Source organism: Netta rufina (assembly GCF_964035555.1).
Source record: "Netta rufina genome assembly, chromosome: 14".
Taxonomy (NCBI): Eukaryota; Metazoa; Chordata; class Aves; order Anseriformes; family Anatidae; genus Netta; species Netta rufina.
In genome coordinates, this window is record NC_140137.1 from 10,195,453 (window position 1) to 10,215,496 (window position 20,044).

Here is a 20,044-nt window from a genome sequence, read left to right on the forward strand (position 1 = left end):
AGGGAGAGGGGAATAAGTAGGGGAACACAAAGCTCACTTCAAAAACGCAGCTGAAATTCTAGTACAGGCACGGATTTCCAGGAACTGCAGATTTAAATAACATTTCGAGCATCACTATTGGGAAGCTCCCAGCCGAAATGCTAGGGCCGCTCACACCAGGATAAATCCAGCTCTGCTTAACAGCAAAGGCAGCGAGAGCCGGCGATCAGCCCCCGCGCTCCCGGGTGTGATATATTAAGGGATTAATGAGGCTGAGCAGGGCGCTGCCAGCATCACACAGCGGGATGCAGGGGGAGGAATCCATCCCCGACCCCCGCCCTCGGGGCACACAGCAAAACACCCTCAGCTGGGGACAGGTTGGCCCCAGAAACTACCGAAGGCGGCTGCACCGTCGGTTATTTCCCCTAGGTGTCCCCATTCAATACGTGATTTTCACGCGGCTTTCCCGAGGGATTTATTTTTCCAACCAGGGGGAGGATGCGCGCCTTCCCTCTCGCCCCCAAACCGGCTCGCGAGCCTGAAACAACCCCGTGCCCTCCATCCACATCCTCCAAAGCTGACTTGAGCTGAGCTCCGCTGAGTTTTGCTCAGCCCCTGCCCGGCCCGGGCCAATGGCAGCGGGGGCTGCGGGCGGGCCAGCAGGTGGAGCGGCGGCGGCTCCGGGCACGGCTCCGCTCCCCGGGGCGCTCGGCGGCTGCTACCGGGACCTCGGGGCCGCCGGGCTCCCGGCTCCGCACGGAGGAGCAGCAGGAGCCTCAGGAACAGGAGCTAGAGGAGCGGGAGCGGCATGGCTTTCGCAAATTTCCGCCGCATCCTTCGCCTTTCCACCTTCGAGAAGCGCCGCTCCAAGGAGTACGAGCACGTTCGCCGCGATTTGGACCCCGGCGAGGTGTGGGAGGTGGTGGGCGAGCTGGGGGACGGAGCCTTCGGCAAGGTCTACAAGGTGGGTGTGCAGCCGAAGGGCTCGGGGGGACCTCGCCAGCGGCCGCCCCGTCGGGCTGGGGGAGCCCCCGACCGTTTTCCTTGCCCTAAAAGCCGTGGGAGCAGCAGGGAGCTGGACCCCCGGCACCATGCGCTGCCTCCCCACGTCCCCTGAGCTGCTGGAGGGCAAAAGAAGCCACTTCTCGGCCTCTCCTGCCTGGGAGCAGAGGCAGCAGGGTGGCTGGTGGTGCTGAGTGCGAGGTGGTGCTCGGGGCAAAAAGAGAGAGGAGCGTTCTTCCCCCCCCCAACCCCATCTCTTTTCCTTTTTTCTTCCCCCTCTCCCTCTAACTCGACCTCTTTCAGAGCGTGTGAGGTGCTCCCTGCCAAACCTGGCGGTGCAATGAATGGAGGTTTCTTGGAAGTCAGCAGGCTCCGGGCTGCCTCCAAGTTTTGTGAGCCTCTGGGGGGTGACATTATTTGTATTCCTGTGGTCCTTGCTGGCAAAAAGAAACTTAGAGGGAGAAGAGGAGCCCAGCTCCTCACCGGTGGGGACATGTCCAGTGCTGTGCCAGTTTAACCTTCGTGTTGGGGAGCTGGGTTTTAAAGGCCAAATGCTCAGCTGTACTTTGCTCTCCAAAGAAGCAGCATTCTCCCCTGTAGCTGGCTCTGAAATGCTCCGGTCATCTCTGCGAGGCTGAGACAGGAGGCTTTTGGCTGGGGCTGGCTGGAGAAGCAGGTTGGGGATCCAGCCTTCAGGGGCAAGCTGCGTAACAAAGATAATTTGGAGTTGGAGCTGTGAATTTGCTGCTCGGCAGCTGCTTTCTGACAGCCTCAAGGCACTGCCTTGAGAAATAAGTAGTAACTGCAGAGAAGGTCAGGAAGGAAGCTGGTTGTTTTCAGATCAGGACAGGGGTGTTTTACCACAGCGCTCCGGCTTTTATCTATTTATTTTCTCTATCATGTTATTTGAGAGAAACTCTCTAAAAAGCAGGCTTAAAGTGCGCTTTCCATGCGCTGGGTGGAAATCCTTGGTGAAGGATCCTTTCTGCTAATAAAATGCAATTGCTTATAATCATAATTTAATGTCTGGTATATTTATAATTTTAAAAGTAGCACCGGTAGCAATTAGTGCATCTGTTACCAGTTTCCTTGGTGTTGTGCATTGAAAACCAGTTTGTATATAGCAACGCTCACTCTTCTGGGTAATTATTTACTTGTATTTGCTAAGGTTTCTCATGCAATGATAGGAATGAGGTAAACATTGTAAAACAAGTTAATAGGCTTCTGAGACAAATGAAAACTTAGACGAACACCTGATTTATATATCCGCTATTTTAAATGTGTTTAACATATCCTACATAGTGAACTTTTCAGAGTGAACATACTTTGAAAGTGGCTGGTTTGGTTTTTAAATCTGTTGTCGTACCTGAATGCCTATGCTACTAACTCCAGCCTGATATTAATACATTAAATTACCACAGTAACTTTATGTATGGTGGGCTAAGGATGTCAGTGTGCCGGATAACACTTTCTCAACCCTAATTCCATCTTCTTTGCTCCCCACTTCAACCCAGAGAAGAATGGGGATTGTAGCATATGATACAGTGCAGACTGTGTGGTTACAACCCAAAGTTCACTCTAAGTGTAGGTGAAGTTGTTAACATACACTTAGACAACTGTCTGCTTTAGAGATGTTTTACTGTGGCTGGTCATGGGGAGGGGACTAACCTTGTGACAAAGCAAAGGGCTGTTTCATGCTTCATAATAGTTCAGGTTTTTAATTCTCCATTTTCTTTGAGCTCTTCTCTGCCCATCCTTCATCTTGGCTGGAGTTATGGTGCAAAAGTTTGTTTGTTTGTTTAAGGTTCCCCAATTATTCAGGTGACATGTTACTCTAAAGCCTCATTTTAGATAATAGGCAGTAGCATTGTTAGGGAGTAGTTTCCTGCCATGTGAAGATTTAACTTGCATATTCTCTTCCTTTGTCTTTCTAAATATCTACCCTAGGTGATGATATAGGATGTATATAGGATGGTGACCTGAAAGACTGGGCTTGCCTTATTGTTCTGCTCAGCTGCCAAAAAGCCCAAGACAAACAACGCTTGTGCAAAAGGAAAACTCAGGCAGCCATTATTTTAATAATTCCCTTGAAGTTACTTAAGTCAATTTGCTCTTCACACCAAAGCAATCATTCAGAGCAAGTCAGGGTGTTTGTATGGCTGTGAGAGTTTCAGGATGTTTGAATGGAGTTCCTGACTGCCTTCCGCCCCCTTTCCACACACGGAAGCACGGGGATATGATATAATCCTCCTGTGCTTGCATCCTGCCCTGCCTCCTGCATGCTGTGCTTGCTTGTAGGAGCCCATGGTCCCTGTGCAGTGCAGAAAGATGGGATTTGTACAGAGAATGGTCTGAAACCCAACCAGAAAGCTCTGACCTGGGAGTAATTTTGATTTCCATAGAAGAAAAAGATGTCTGTTTTAGTAGGTCTAGTTTTTATGATGCCAAGCTTGAGCAGGAGGAAGAAGGGCTCTGCTGTGCAGTGGTTTCGCTGGTGTTACTGCCTGCAAAACACTTGAGGAGCTGTTCCTGAGCAAACTTGAACTGGTTTGACACAGCGTCTACAGAAGTAGGACAGGCTTGATTTAAATGTTTGCTAATTAAAAATAATCAAGCCTGCAGTAGAGCCTGAAATGCATACGGCAGAACTTAAGGAACCAACCTGCAGCCAGTGGGATTTCCCTATTTCTACATAAAGACTTCTTTTCTTCTGCAAAAGAGGGACCTGATGGTATGAGGAAATGGCAAAACTTGTTGCAGAGGGTAACGAAGCTGAAAAGTAGGAAGGTGGTGGGGAGAGACTTTCTTCCTTGCTTTCACTCTACTAATCTCTTGGTTTTGGTACCTCCAGTGGCTGTGATAAGGAAGCAATAGCAGCCCATAGATAGCAACACACTGCACACCGAAGAGAATGTGTTACCCGCCCCGTCCAAAGTTCATTAAATCAATGATCTTACATCACTCATTAGGCCGGTGACTGGGAGCTGCAAGCAGTGTGTGCTAGCCTGTGAAGTCTGCAATACCCCAACGTTTGTGAGCCTATAAAAATACAATTTCCTAACCCAGGCCCTTTCCAAACAGCCTTAAAAACGCAGAGTTATTTTTTGCTGCAGAAACACCTAAGACACATCTCATAAAATGCTTGGCTGGGCCTGTATTGGTGCAAAGGCGACGTCTGTGGGTGTGTGCGGGGAGGGAGGACGGCGGCAGCAGTGCTGTGAGCTGGCCACTGGCACAGGGCTGGGCTTGGGACCACAAGGATGCTTCAGCTGCAGCCGTGAGCTTCAGCCTGAGTGCTTCAAACAAATCCTGCAGCCCCTGCAAAACCCACTGGGCGCAGGGATGGGAGATTTACTGCTGCAGGCAGTTGCACTGGTGTCAGCAGGAACAGATGGATACGTCCAGGCTCTCCTGGGCTGGCAGGGAGAGGGCTCGGTCTTACAAAAGCATGGGCTCTGCTGGAAGGAGGCTCACCGTGCTTCTAACCATGGGATTGTTTTGCTGTGCTCGTGTCTCTTGTGAAACGCTATCTCGGCTTTCCAGTGTGTGCTGATGGGGACGCTGGCTCCCTGATAGCGCTTTCTTCTCGCGGGGTGGGGACAGGATGGAAGCGCGGGCTGCCACGCTGCCCCCAGTGCAGTGGAAAACTTCATTTGAATTCGCCTTCAAACAGCTCTCTGTTTGAAACAGGCACCGAGATAGATAACGCTCAGCCCCATGCCACAGCAATTCATAAGCACGCCTCTTGTGCGACTCTCTTTTCTTCTCCAGATGCAGCTCAGAAAGCCACGTTTGGGTTATCTGATCTTATGGTGGCAGTAGTGCTTAATGCTCTCCCTGCTAAAAGACTATAAATGCTCTGTTTTGAAATTTGGGTAATAAAGGGACTAATTGTTGAGGTGTCGTGCAGCTGCTTCGTTAGCTTGGCTTCCACAACTTGGGCCCAGGAGAAGTTGCAGGGCGTCTCTTCTGCTTGCAAACCGCTGCTCACCAGCTGAGGTTGCACCACGCTTGGTTGGTTCTCGAGTGAGTTGGGCTCAGTCTGATTCATGGGGGTTTTAACGTGCAGTTCCTGGAAAGGATGTTGTGGAGGGATGCTAATCTGCTGGTTTGCTTTTTTTTTAAAAAATAATATTTTTATTATTTTCTTTAATTAAAAGGAAAAAGGACAAAAGAAGAAGAAAGTTTTAAGTTGATTGGTTGCAACTGTGTCTAGAAATAATGGGGGGGGGGGAAGAGGGGAAGATGATTTCATGACTTTGTCTCTTAGAATAGCTGAAGGGTTCTCTCCCCCATAAAACCTCTTAGGGAAAGAGGAATGGGAAGACACTATGCCTTTACTTGTAGAGCTGTGGTGCAACAATATTAAACCAGGGTGAACTTTAAACTGGATTGAACTTAATGGTCACTTAAAACTCACTGAAACGTGCGCTGCTCTGTCCCTGCACGAGTCCAAGAGAGGCTTGTCTTGAGCCCTGTGGAGCTGCTGCTCGCTGTGTGTGCAGGGGGAGAGGGATCCCTCTGCATGGCCTAAATATTTTGACAATGACTTCTGTGTCATGGCCCGCAGCTTGGCAATGCTGTGGGCAGCTGCGTGGAAGAGAAAGCTCAGAGAAGCCTTTGAGCCTTTCACTCCCAAGCACATGGCAATTGTTGTCCCTTAGGAAAATCCCTGCCCAACATGCCTCTTGGTTCTTTTTTTTTTTTTTTTTTTTTTTTTAAATTCTTTCCCTTTGAGTGCCCAATTTCTCTGGGGGCATGTGAGAGGGGGAGATGTTCTTCTTCTTATCCTTGGGGTGCTGCTGTCTGTAAGTCTGGGGCTTTTCGAATGCATCTTAGCTCAAGCCCACCCTCAGTGTTGCAGTGCTTGGCCATGGGGAGCTCTGACCCCACACTACCCCTCAGGCTGGGGGTTTTATGTCCCTGTTCCCTGCCACTCAGGCATGCAGCCACTTAGCCCACGGCCAGGCCCTTAGCACTCCGTGTGCTGAACTTGTTGTAGAAAGTTGCTAGGAAACTCAGAATTGGTTTCATGACTTTTTTTTTTTTTCCTGTTCTTTTTTTCCCCAATGTTGTGGTGTTGACTGAGCAAAGATCAAGGCAGGCGTACTTGACTTGAGGCGCTGTGCCTTTCCAGGTGGTTTGAGGGATGCTTTGTGCTTCCAGACTTGAGGTCTATGTGGGCTGAAGTTTTTAGATCCATGTAGATCTTTCCACTCTTCCATCTCTTTAAACCTTGCATGGGTTTCTGTTCATTTCTCGCTTGTGCTGGGCCTGAGAAACCAGCTGGTTTCTGTAGGTGGGTTATGGTGTGGTGTATCTGCAAAGAAGCTCCCCATCATTCCTCTGGTCTCTGCTGCTGTGTGCGGGTGCAAGGTTCACAGCATTGCACAGAGCTCTGCTGCTTGGGCTTGCTGGCTCTCCCTGCCTCTTGCTGAGCCTTTAAGGCAAAAGGGGCAGCACATGCCGTGCTCTGGTCACACTTTTTTCACACGCCCCTATAGAAAAGAAGCCCTTGCTCAAACTCGCTGGCAGTGTTTCTTTCCATTACCCCTAGCACGCCAAACCAGAGGAAGGCGTTGCTGCGTTTGTACTAACGCCTTTCTGTGTGTTTTGCAAGCCACTTCCACTTCCCCCTACCTCTTGCAAAAGTATTGCCACAGCTGCCAGGGCGGCAGCGCTGGTGCAGCCACGAGGTCGGTGCCCAGCCCAGCCCGATGCCTGCAGACAAACCTCAGCGTGGGTGCTGCTTTACCAGGGGTGCTCAGCAAATAGAGCTTGGTGGTGTGATGTGCAGGCAGGGCAGAAGGGCTCGTTGCACGCATGCTGCGTTTGTCCCTCTGGCAGATAAGGGAGCCTGCTGGCACCCTCCCACATCATGTTGGGATAAGGCTCAGAGTAATTTCCCCAAGCACGTGTTTCGCACCTGAAGTCATAACTTGTGAGCTCAAAATGTAAAGAGCTGAGCTCCTGGGAGGCCCATGCTGGAGCCAGGCTGGGTCTGGCTGGGATTAATCCCAGGCTGGCTGGGTGCAGGAGGGATCACTCAGCACTGCCTGCAGCAGGACACGCTGCCTCCCTTCTTCCTTGGGCTGATGTGAGCTTGGGGTCTTCTCTGCCTCCCACAAGTGCCCAGGCTGCAGGGCACAGCACCCTCGGGTGCCCCGCTGCCCCAAACACACCACTGCACCCTCTTGTCTCTGCTGGCTGGTGCCAGGGGTAAACTCAACATTTCCAAAGGAAAAAAATAATAATTCAGAGAATTCAGAGTTATTGTAACAAACTGAAGTGGCTCCATGGGGCTCGTCAGACATGGAATTAATTTCAGCTCCCATTGATCATTTGACAATAACAGAAACACTGACTTGAGCCTGTCTGTCCTGCGCTTTATTGATGCAGACAGCTCAGGCAAAGTTCATTGGAAGGCAATTAATCATCATGTTATCCCTGAGAAATATCTAAACGAGCAGTTGTTTGCATACAAAGACACGCAGCGGGAATACGCTGCATGGAAAATCAAGCCAGGGCTCTCAACCCCCAAAGCCATGGAGACCATGGGGATTTTCCCTTTTGCTTCTGCAGCTTGGTGAGGTCTGAAACATCAGCGCTCCCAGCACATGGAAGGAAGGGACAGAAATGTGGTGGCATGTTATTGCAGCTTCAAAAGGGTCACCCCAGGCTTGGAAGACCCCAGGGCCACCAGCCACATTGGCAAGCGAGCCAGACAAAATTCTCGTGGGACCACCTGGAGCACTCGTGCTGCTCCCTTTTTTGTCACTGGTGAAGGAGGGCTCGCATGGGGTTTCCTTGCAGCTCCCAGGGCAGCGTGCTGTGCCTTGGCAGCTGGGCTGCCTGAGGAAGGACAGCAATCCTGCCTGCCGGCAACGCGTTCTGGAAAGGCTTAAAATAGCCTGGATTTCACAATAGCACAGAGGGTGAGTCACAGGCAAAGGCCAAACAGCCTTGCCTGTCACCTGAACTGTCACCTCTTACCCCTTAAACCCATGAAGTAAGCAGCACCTCTGCCTTCGAGGAGTGATCCTACTTGTTCCCTGCTCCCAATTGCCTGGCAGCAGCATGCCCAGCACCCGCCTTTCTCCAGAGGGCTCCAGCAAGATCCTTTCTTCTTCTTGCTTTGTATCCCGAACCTTGGCTCCTGGCGTGGCTTTCTGGAAGTGGTTTATTGGATAACTTTTATTTGATGTGTGCTCTCTTGTGCAATGCGTGCCCCGTTCCCGTCTCTGCACAGACCTGTCAGCCTACCTCTGCGCACACCTTGGTTTGCACAGAGGCTGCCACCGGCCCTGAGAGCATTTCGGGTTTTAAATGCTGAGACTGCAATGAACCCAGCTGTGGTTCAGCAGCACGTCTTGGGCAGTATGCTGGTAGCTGCCTGCTCTATTTTTATACTAATTAGCACTCCAGGGACAAATTGTCCATGGAATTAAAATGCCCAGCAGAGGAATTAAATGACAATTGGATGCTTGCTTTTTTGTTGTTTTGTTTGGTTTAGTTGTTTTGTTTTGTTTTTTGACTGACTGGCCATAGGTCACACACACAAGCATCAAACAGTTTCTGTTCTTGGGACCTCATCAGTCAGGGGTGGTTCTTTGTCTTCTGTCCACAAATTTCAACAGAAAATCTGATGGCCTCGGAAACACCATGAGAGAAATCTTCATTTCCATCACTTCAAAATGGGGGCTTGACCCCTGCTGAAGCTTAAGATAGAGGTGAAGCTGTAGAGAGACAACTCTTTTCTTCCATCCTGCAGCCCTTGGAGAGTGAGCAGTGGGTGCTGCCTTTCCTGAGCCTGGTGCTGGGTCCCCTCGCTGCGAGGAGAATGGGCCAGGCCAGCAGCTTACAGACCCGGAGGTGCAGGTTACCCCTGCAAAATTGCTGGCTATGCTTTTTGGGGTTGCAGCAGGCTGTATTTTGCTTTGTGCTGATGTCTCAGGACAGATTCTGCTCTATTGCACAAGGACAAGCAGAAATCAGAGAAGGCTTATAAGCCCTAAAGCATCATCCCGTGCCTCAGATGTCTGAAACTGGCTTGCAGGGATGGCACCATAAGCATTTGGCCTATTTAGCATCCAAACAAACCTTCCTGGAAGAATATCTCTGTTGTAATACGCCGTATGCAGGAAAATACCAGCAGAGAAGCTGGAGGAAATTGCCAGATGTGAGTTCCAGAGACCGCACGGCAGGCTTAGCCAAAACCTGACGCCGCCTGTATGAATCTGGCCCAGCTCCGGGGGCTGGCTGGCTGCTGTGAGGGGCTGTGACACAGCCGTCTGCCTGCTGGGGGGGGACAGCTGTCCCTCAGTGTGCTGGGGGGCTTCTGTGACAGCAAGGCTGCATTTGGGCTCAGTGGGATCGTGGGCAGCTTGGCAGGGGTCAGCAGTGCCTCGTCGTGGAGTCTTGGTCCCCTCGGTGGCAGCTGCGTGGGAACCAGTCTCCTGTCTGTGCTGTAAGAGGTCACACTGGAGGAGATTTGTTTTCTAAGATCTGCTCAGCTCATGGTCTCAGGTCACCTTCTTGCTTCAGCTGCTGCTCTCATACGGGGCCGTGAGGCATTTCGGTTTCTCCTGGGAACTGCGCTCCCACGGCACGTGAGAGCGCTCGCTTCTGGCAGAGACATTGCAAGGCCAGGGGAGGCACAGGGCTCCTGCCCGTGCTGCCTCCTCACATCCCAACCCATGTTGAATTTGCTGTTACTATTTCAAAGGCTCATGGTTCTGTGTTGTGTGTGTGATGTCCTGAGCTGGCTTCTCCTCAGAGATGATGGTCTCACTTCTGCCAGCGTGACCAAGCCATCTGACCGCTGGTAGCTTGATTTCACCTGCATTGTGTTTGGCCTGGATGCGAGGCAGTGTGCTGGTGCGTTCGTATCTAGAAAGGAAGCGATATCTGTGGGTTGCTGGGCTACTTGCCGTTAGTCGCAGGGGAGCCATGGATAAGATCAGACTGCCACCACCAAGCACGTGGGCCACAATCGCTCCTGCACCCACAGCTTGCAGCCGGGTACGCAAAGCTGCGTCCTCCAGGTCTTTGTTCAGAGCCTCCAAAACGCACAGCATGGGAGAGGAGACCTGTGTTTGGGCAGGAGACCTTCACATCACTGATTGTTTCTTCACTTTCTTTGTAGATCAAGCCCTGCCATGCATGCAGAGCAGCTCTGCACCTACTCCTGGTGGCACCAGCGGTGGCCCTGCGGGGTGGCATCCTGCCTGCCCTGTGCCAATGGGGGTTGTGGGTTAAGTGGATGCATGGACCACAGGGACTGCAGGTCCCATGAGGGCGAGCACCCTGGGTGCTCCAGGTTCTCAGCCTCAAAGTTCTTCGGGTGCCTTCAGGGCCCCTGAGTCCTGGCAGGGCTGAGCTGGCTCGGACCCCGCGTGTGCGATAGCTGACCTCAGAGGGAAGCCCCACCTTCTCTCACAATATTTACTTCCCCTCCTTGGCCCTCTCCCAAGGCCCTAAGTGTAGAGCAAACACGGTGGGGCACTTCTTGTGGTGTCTGGGAAGTGCTGTGCTTTCCCCAGAACTCCACTTCTCCCCTTACACCTTGCCCCAGCCTGCCTGCCTTCCTCAGGGTTGCTGGTGGCAACTTATTAGGACGCAAGCTTGAGCAAAGGCAAAAAAAAAAAAAAAAAAAACCACACAACACACAAACCAACTATTTTCTTCTGAAACCAGCTTGAGCTGCTGTCTTGCATTTGGGCAGCAAGCCCAGGTGGAAATGGGTTTGTCCCTTGTAGTAAAGACCCAGCTGTGCGTGCCAACTAGTGTGAATTCAACAAGCCTTCAAAACCCAGCAGAGAGGCAGGGCTCCTCTATTTTCCCTCCCTCCCTCCGTTATATGGCTTTTCCCTCGTTCCCTCCTGCCCTCCCCAGCCTGTTTGGCAGTACACAGCCCCGCTCTCACCTAAGCCCTGTAAAACTGCTCAGCGGGGCTCGGGGTGTTTACACTAGGAATTAATCCTACTGTAAGCACCCGCCTAGGTTTTCCAAACACAGATACGTAAACTGCAAAGCAGTCAGAAAGGTCCCAACTGTTCCTACAGCGTGAGCATCCCTGCCAGGGCTTCCTCCCCCAGGAAGCAGTCCTGATCCCAGCTGGGGCTCTGCAGCCCGGAGGGGGCATGAAGAATAGAAAATGGGCAAGGAACTGAAATCCTGCCCTGGGGGCTCTCCCGTGTGGGTGGAGGAGCGGGGTGAGGGAGCTAACGGGGATTTCTCAACCTGCTGATTCAGTGCACTTCGGGGAATGGCGCTGAGCTCCTGAGTCAATGTCTGCCATCTCGCCCCCGCTCCCAGCCCGTGACACGGCTGATAGCGGAGCAACCAAATGCAAACGACCTTTTTGCATTTGGTTGCGGATTCCCAACTTTTTTTTTTTTTTTTTTTTTTTTTCAGAAGTTGTGCAAATTTCCAATTGAAAAATGCAAATTTGCCCTGATAGCTTTGGGGAGGGTTGTGGGCAACGCTGGGTGGAGAGCCCTCGAGCAGCAGCAGCGCGTGGTGCCTCCAGCAATAGCACCTTCCGTGCTTGGCATCTGCAGGCAGAGCTGCAGGCAACCTAGGGTGCGGTCAGAGTCACTGACCCAATGGCACTAAGGGGTTTATTGTAAGGAAAGGGGAGAGAAAGTCAGCAAAGGTTTCCCAAGCAGTAGAAGAAAGAGGTTTGGACAAACTTCCAGTTATTTGGTGAAGCACGTTGCAGTAAGCAGGTTAAAGGGACTTTATAAAAATGAAGAAGGCAAACAGGAGAGCATGTGGAGTATCTTTCTTACCATGACCTGAGCAGCCTTCTGAAATGCAACACCAGGAATGCTGGCCAGTGCCTGGGAAATGCACCCTTCTTGTTGCTTCCCCTGTCAAGGAGGACATCCCTACATTTCCCTCACACATTGCAGAAAAGTCCTGATGATGAAGGGAGTGTAGGGATGCTCACGGCTGTTGACACATCTGTACTGTGAATTTGGTTGGATTTTGGAGATGCTGCCTACGATATTATTATGAGGGCCTCTAGACTCTGAGATTTTCTTGCTTCCATCTCTCCTCATGCTACAAACAATAGGAAAAAGCTCCTTGTCCTAGGAAAAAATTCCTTGTCTAAAAGCCTCTTTCTTTTCATGGGAAGCAGTGGGGCATTAGAGACTGGAGGGAGGATGCTTTGGCCCCTGCACAGCATTCATCTGCCTTTCAAAGCTTTGGGCAGGCTGAGGGAGCAGCGAGACATCCGCAAGGTTCCTGCGCTTGCCTTGTGGATGGTGCTGAGCACGCATCGGCCGAGCAGGAACTGTGCAAGTACTGCGTGTTCTGGCTCTCCTCACCTCTGTACTCATACGGGTTTTGTCTTGCAGGCTAAGAATAAGGAAACCGGTGCCTTAGCGGCTGCCAAAGTCATCGAAACAAAGAGCGAAGATGAACTGGAGGATTACATGGTGGAGATTGAAATACTGGCGACCTGCGATCACCGGCACATCGTCAAGCTGCTGGGAGCGTTTTACTGGGATGGCAAGCTCTGGGTAAGAGACTCACGGTGTGTGACCTGTACGGCTGCACACTTCTCGCTTGGCAGGGAGGAAATGGCTCATGCACGGTGAAGCAGAACCTCTGGAGCAGCTCGAAGCCTCGGAGTGAGCTAGAAATGACTCACAGACCGTGCTCTGCTCGCTGCGTGAACAGGGCCTGGATTTTCCCCGCTTTCTTTGATAGGCAAACTATGTTCTAACTCGAGCTGGTTATAAATAGCCCAGGGAAGTTCAAGAGATCTTCACTCTGAGTTGAAAACCAGAACTGTTCGATTTTCTCTTTTTGGACCTTGTGAAGGTAGAAAAGGCAGCACCGATGGGAGCCTTTCTTCCCCACTCAGCCACTCGGTTTTGAAGGATTTGGTGGGAGGGTAGCCCCACTGTTTGATTCATGCCTTATTTCTGGCTCAGCACCTGTAATGCACAAGGGAAAGTCACAGCTCAATTCCCCTGGCTGTGGAGGTTTGGGGACACAAAATGCAACCCCGCGGGCTGGTGCAAGGGCTAGTCGTGCTGGGCAGGAACAGCAGGTTCCTGCATTATTTTCCCCAAGCCCAGCGGGTACGCTTTTTTTCACCCCATCTTTTTCTGTTAGTTCCTCAGCACCATGGGAAGGCTGGTGTGAAAGGTGCTTCTCTGCGTGCTGCCATGGGACAGGTGCAGGGGGTTGGAGAGTTTAAGGGCACATCCCCTTAAGTTGCATTTGCAGTGCAAGTTGTCGGGAGATTTGGTATTTGGATGGCTGCTAGTCGTGATGCTGAGACGTGGGCATGTTAAAGCACAAGAGTAAATATGTGCTGTTCTAAGGAAGTGGAAGGCAAACATCTTTCCTAGGAGGAGACTTGGGATTTGGACAGATTGCAACTGCAGCAAAATAAATCCTGGCAAAATTAAAAAGGCAAATATATACCGAGCTTGGGTGAGAGATGGGGCTGCCTTATGTTCCTCTCTGCTCTATTGCTTCTTCCCTCCCTGCTTTCTCCTGGTCTGCCTGAATTTTGCATGCTGGCCTTGCTGAAATGTCAGCCCCCTCCCCTTTCCTTTCCACCTCCTCCCCGCAATAGGAAGTTTTGCCTTCCTTCCTGAAGGGAAAACGGATTGCAGATCTCCTCTGCTGTGCTTTTGTCTGAGAAGTGCTTTGTAATGTCATATGCTCGCCGACCTACTAAAATTAAACTGCCTCTTTGAAGCTAATGGAACAAGAGCCTCCCGTATGAGGCTCTCCCGTGAGGGCAGGCGTTACAGCCCCGTCCATTGTTTTGGGGAGAGGATCGTCCTCTTTATTTAATTATTTGAGTGGCATTTGCATTTCATTGCTCAGGCTGTTCTTATTAATGCTCTAGTGTTTTACTGGCTCTGAGGGAAGTAAATAAGCCAGGCTGTTACCCTGCTGGAAGGCTTCTAGTCACTACCAGGTTGTCCCGACCCTCAAAGGTTTCTGCTTCTCGGTCACTGGCATTGCAGGGGACATAAATTCTGTCTTGCCTTGTGTAGCCTCCCCCATCCCATCCCAATTTCTGCCTGTGCTGTCGTTTTGGCCAGTTGTTTCCTGCACCATTTGCAAATGGACTGTTTGCAAGGTGGCTTCGTGGACCTGTGGCTCGGGCTGGGGGCACGCTTCTCAAGCAGGGCCGTGCTCTCTGGTTTGCTTGTGCTTGCTGCCTGGTGTGGAAAAGTGATTTTCAAAGTGAGGAAGGGGCAGGAGCCATCGCACAGCCATGCAAGGGGAGCAGACGTGCCCTGCCTCCCGGATGGCTGGAGGAGCACTTGGGCTCTAAATAATTTATGGCTTGGTCTGTGCCACAAGCGCTCTCAGCTGACAGTGCTGAGAGGGGCTCTTGCTAAATCAGTCTGTTGGCTGTTCCCTGGCTCTTGAAGTAACAAGGAAAACGTGAGAGGACACCTGGCCTTCAGTGGCTGCTGCTGCAGGGGCTCCTCACTGCGAGGCGGGGTGCCCGCTGGGGAGCCAGAAGGGGACGTGCAATATTAATGGAGCAAAAGTCCTCTGTGCAAAGGGAAGTGGTGTGTCCTGGAGCAGCTTTCTTTAAGTACATAGCACCGAAATGCAAGCAGCAAATTGCTCTGGCTTTCATACCTGATCCACACCATGCTGAGGGAGGAGAGCCCCAGTTCTCACCCAAAACACAGCTGAAGCCCAATGGGAAGCACAGGCTGGGCTTAGAGGACCCCAGTGAGTCCCCAAGAATAAAATTGGTGACATGACAACATGCAGCATGAAATTCCTTAGCATATAAATCCTTTGCAGAGATGCAGTGTCCTCAGCCAGGGGTTGCTGTCTCGTTCCATTCCTTCCCCATCTTCTGCTCTTTGCTTGTGGCAGAGGCTAAGCAGCCTTGTGCTGGTTAAAAACAGCCCAGTGAGGCTTGCAAAACTGCAGTGCTGGGAGCTCTCATGATTTTTCTTTTATTTTTATTATAAGCCCTGTGGCATTTGATGTTCTTTTGCATAAATCCCAGCTGCTGGAAATAGGGGCACCAAATGAAAGCTGAGAATCTTGAGCTATTAAAAAAAAAAAAAAAGTCTGGTTTAGGCCTTGTGGCTGGGCCACATTTTTGCTTTTTTTTTTTTTTTTTTTTTTTTGTGAAGAGAGATGTAGGACTTTGAAACACAAAGGCAATACCCCTCACACAGCATATGTGCAACTTTTTAAAGCTATTTTGCAATTGAGGAATGGGACTAAGTTATGGGTTTTGAACTCCTGGAATCAATGGTGCTGAGTTTGTGCTGATAGCATTTAGTGCATGGGAAAGAAAAACAGCAGACCTCGCGTGCCATGTCCCTCTTGTGACTTAGGGTTTCTTTGTGTTTTTTTTTTTTTCTTTTCCAAAACACAAAAAGACTGGGACCTCAGAGGAAAGGAGGGCCTTTTGATCTGCTTCTGGGTATCTCTGCTGCTTCCGAGTGCTTCCTCTTGCAGCCAGAGGAGAGATAAGAGACGGGAAGGAGAGCCTCGTTTGGACTGAGGAGTTCTGGCACTCCCGCGGGAGATCTCTGCTCCTGGGACACCCTCCTGTCCCTACCCACATCAGCATTCCTGCTGCACAGCCTGTCGAGATGCTCCAGCACTGAGTCTGCAGGGTGCTGCAGGAATTACTCAGACTGCTGTCTGGCCCTAGGTGTTTAACGCCACTCCTGTAGCGGCTGTACAGCTTTGCCAGTGAAGCACTAGGGAATTCTTTCTTCCCCCCACTCCTTTTCTATAAACCATGGTTGCTATAGCAAATGGACTTCTGAATAAACAGATGTTTCCTGGAGATCAAAGCAAAAATCACTGTACCATGCAGGTAACCCTGCCTTGCCAGAGCATTTTGGGGATGGTTAATTTAATCAGCTTAGAGTTTCTTCTCGCTGGCCCGCTGTGTGGGTATGCAACTCGTACAGCTTGCAGATAGACCAGCTTTGTAGCTAGTCTTTGTACCTCCCTTACAAAAGCATTTTGCATTTTCTGTGGGCAGGCCCTGACCTGTTTAGCTGGGGACTTTTTGGATTGCCACCCCTTTGATATGGATGTTGACGGGAGACTTGGGCATTCTTGAAAATCCTGTATCATAAAGAAATGTTCATTATCCCATGCACTAGACTGCTGGGCTATGTAAAGCATCCACAGCTTTTAATTCTCTGGAGTTGAAATACTTTTTCTGTAAAACAAACAAACAAAAAAAGCTGATAACTCTGTCGGGCTCCTTAAGATTTTTATTAACAAGAGGAGGTGATTACAACTTGCGGGAATGTCTCGCAGGGTGAGCGGCCGGAGCCATGGCTGGGTGCAGGCAGAGGACCCCAGCATGGGATTGCCATAGCAGAACAGGGCTCTGGGCTTCAGCTGTCAGTCCCTGTGTGCTCCGAGAGCTCTTTGTGTGCCTTTACAGTTTCACTTGGCAGGAGCTTTGCAGTCCAAACTGGCCCTTCCTGCTTGGCCTCACGCTCTTGAAGCATTGTACCGAGCTTCCTCCCCGAAAGTGCTCGGACAGTCAGTCGCTTGCAGTTTGCAAGAGCCAAATCCTGTGTGGTGTTTGAGAGCAGCACAGCTCTGCTGTAGTGCTCATCGCGGCTGCCTCGACGCTGTGTCTGTGCTGACCGGGTCGCATCTCACTGCAGAAACACAAAGCAATGCCAGAACTGGGAGCTTTGTTAAGTACCTAGCCAGCCTCTTACAAGAACAAGGCTTCCCTTCCTCCTCCTCCTTTTCCCCAGAGACAGAAACTTAAATTTATGCCAGTTTTGGCTGCAAAACAGTCCCTGTAACTTCTGCAGGGGATGGATAGGCAAGGAGAAGATGCGTGCAGATGTTGTTGCTTGAGCTGTGTCTTCAGCAGCCGGGACTCAGCAGGTGGGTGTCTGGGGGTAAATCCTCCCTCCCTGCCACCCTCCTGCAAAGCAGGAAGGCTGACCTCTGCCTCTCCCTTATCCAGGTTTTTTGCTGCATTTTCTAAAGCCGTGGAGCTCTACATTTTCTCCTGTCCTCCTTGCTGCTGTAAAGCCAGGCAGCGTCTTGCATGGCGGTGGGGACAAAATCTCTGCTCCATCTTGTGAATGTGAGCAAAGCTTTTGGGCTCCTGGCAATTCTGTGAAATCTTGGGTAGAACTGGGGCCTTCTCTTGAAGCAGGGATTGCCATGGAGTGATTCTGATCAAGCACCAGAAATGATTTATGCAGCAGGCGAATTACCATAGCAAAGCCAAGTTCAAGAGTGCTTCTACAGGTAGCAACATGACAACATAAACTAGAAAAGGAGCCTTTGTGTATCATCCTCTATAGAGGATAACGTTGCAAGAAAAGGTTATTGAAGCTCTCATAATGCCTTGTGATTACATACCCTTGTCATATATATGCTGCAGAACGCTTTTATAAAAGAGACTAAGTGTCATTATCCCAGTTATTAAAAGGGAGAGCTGAGGCACAGACAAGAATTTGCCTAAAATTTACCCAGCAGGTAAATGGTACCTGGGAATAAGTCCTGTGTGCTGCACCCCACTCCGGGGTTATAACTATGAGGCCATAGATTTATGAAAAGAAAGTGGCAGACAACAAGCCTATAGGCAAATTCGCTTTCAAAGCTTTTTTAAAACTTTGTTTAGAAATTAATCTCGATGAGCCACAATCCCACTGGGCTGGCTTACCAAGGGAAATGCTAAGGAACTATGTTTGCATGTAAATGAATATTTATGAGCTACCTGTGTATAGCCGGCAGTACCTTGAAGCCCAGCTATGCCCTTGAACGAGTGATAGGCTGCAGTTTTAGAGGTTGGTTTCTTTTTTATTCCTTCAGATATAGCCTGAAAGTTTTCATCTGGGAGGGGAGGGATGTCACTCCGCAGACCTCATGGCCTGGGGTGGTTTCCGTTGTCTTCAAAGCCCTCACTGGAACAGTTAAGTAGCGATATTCTCATCCTCTGTGATGGATGGAAGCACCTTCTGGGGATTAGCTGAATGAAAAACTGCTTGTAGGGAGAGGTCAGGCAAGAGTGGAAAACCTGACAAGTCAAGTCCTTTGCCCCTCCTTGAGAGAGGTGTCCTCACGGACAGGCAGCCTGGCGCTGGCACTGCTGGCTGTTCCTGAGGCTTGTCCCGGGTCAAACTCCACCTCTCACGGTGAGCTCTGCCCTCCTGGAAGGCATCATCTATCTCAGGTGATGGCATGGCCTTGGGGCAATTGAGATCACTGCATCGTCCCACTGAAGAAGCATGTTTGCTTCTTAGCTATTTATATTTTAAACAATTTTGTGCATAAAGCTGCCCGTTCAGAGATAAATGCTCTTGGTGAGCTGAGTGGCCTCAAAACACTGATTAACCTGGTGAGAGAAGGGGGATCCCATACCCCCTGTGCCTGGGCAGAGAGCCATTGCCTCTGGTTCCTATAGCAAGGGAGACCACCGGCCTTGCTCCCTGCTCCGTGGGGCAGCCAGGCGTGGTGCTGGGAGCTGCTCAGCCTCATGCATAGCTTGCTGGATTAGCCCCTCATCCCTGCAGGCATTGCTCGTAAAGACCCTTGTGCAGCACACTTCACCCTTCCCACAGCACTCGGTGTCCAGCTGCCACCTCATTGCCCATGTTTCTTGCCCACCACTATTCCTGGATCCTCATCCCTCTGGGACACTGGTTAGGAAAGTCAGGATAAGTGAATTCAGTGGGATTGGTTATCACCCTTATCAAAAGTAAAAAAAAAAAAAAAAAAAAAAAAAAAAGCAAGCTCTGTGCATTTCTAGCAAGGGGAATGATGCTCTTTGCAGTGTCAAAACCACGTGGTTAGCCTAAAAGGGTTCTCACTTGCTCCACCAAAATTGCAGTAGGAATAGCAATATTTCTGCCAGCCGGGGGGAATTAGTTCAAGGAAATATTTGGTCATCTTGGAGTGATTTAGATGTGAAAGAATTCACCCTCAGTCTCCCTGTGTTCACCAGAAAGCTCTGTGTTTCAAGAGGAGCATGCAGAGCTCCCTGGCTTTGCTCTCGATAACGCATTGCTGTTCCGAAATTCCCTGGGACATGGGTTTCCTTGTGCCCTGCATCTTTCCCTCGCTGGTTACGGGGACAGACCTTTTTTATTCCAAATATTTTTAATATTTTACTCTAAGTTATTTTGTTCAGAAGAAGGAGAGAGGGGAAATAAAAAGGTTTATTATATTTAAAGTCTCTGAATGGTATCCTTGTCTATAAGGAAAATTGGCAAGCTCGGAACGCTCTCTTACAGAGATCTAATTATTTCACTTCCACCTACAGCATACTTGCCGTGTCAGGCAAGCTGCTGACATTTGTTCTCTGTGGTAGAAATGAGGGTTTCCGTATTGTTCGATGGCAGAACCAGCGGGTGCTGGGGCTGAGGGGGGCTCAGCGGGTGCTGGGGCTCTGTGGGTGCTCGTTTGCCTGGGGCTGCTGAGCGATGGCTCACAGGTAACCCCGCTGTGCTCCATTCCCCTCTTCCCTCCAGCCGTTTGGCACATGCTGGGTGAAAAGCCTTGGGCAGGAGGGGCAGAAGGAAGGGACAAGCGTGGGGTTGTGAGCTGCCTCCTTGCTCTGCTGTGTGATGGAGGCTAAAGCCCTAGGTTTTGGATGTAGGAGGGCTGTGATAGTGTGTTGGGTGCTCAGTGTGCTTGTAAATGAATTTTCACCAAGCAGCATGACCCTTGACTTGGAGGAGAGAGTAGACGGGACCAAAAAATGTTCAAAAACAGCACCTGCCCCTGTGTGATGGGGAGACGCAGGCTGTGTGCACGGGGCTCTGCCGTGTACCCGCAGCCGTTCTGGGGAGGCTGGACTGGAGTCCCTGCTCCCATCCCTCTCCCAGCCTGCAGAGCAGCACAGCTTCAGAACTTGGGTCAGATGTCAACCAGACAGAGCAAAGGACACGGCCTTTGACCGTGGCTAAATGTGGTTTCTGTGCCTAAATATATCGCTTTGTTCTCTCCATCGATGGAGAGCTGCTCTGTCCTATGGGGTTTGTTTTGGTCACAGCTCGAGCTCTGTTCTCAGCACTTGGAGGTGTGCGGTCACCCTAAGCTTTCTCTG

The 20,044-nt window shown here is 50.6% G+C and overlaps 1 protein-coding gene across 1 annotated transcript in view; it reads left to right on the top strand.

The window, feature by feature from the left end:
* The first annotated feature begins 691 nt into the window (after positions 1–691).
* The window catches only part of STK10 (serine/threonine kinase 10), a 47,693-nt gene continuing 28,340 nt past the window's right edge, over positions 692–20,044 (top strand). Inside the window, exons 1-2 of the mRNA XM_084295023.1 lie at positions 692–943; positions 12,348–12,512. Of these exons, the coding sequence (XP_084151149.1) occupies positions 788–943; positions 12,348–12,512 (321 nt within the window). The 5' untranslated portion in view covers positions 692–787. The remainder of the gene's footprint in view (positions 944–12,347; positions 12,513–20,044) is intronic.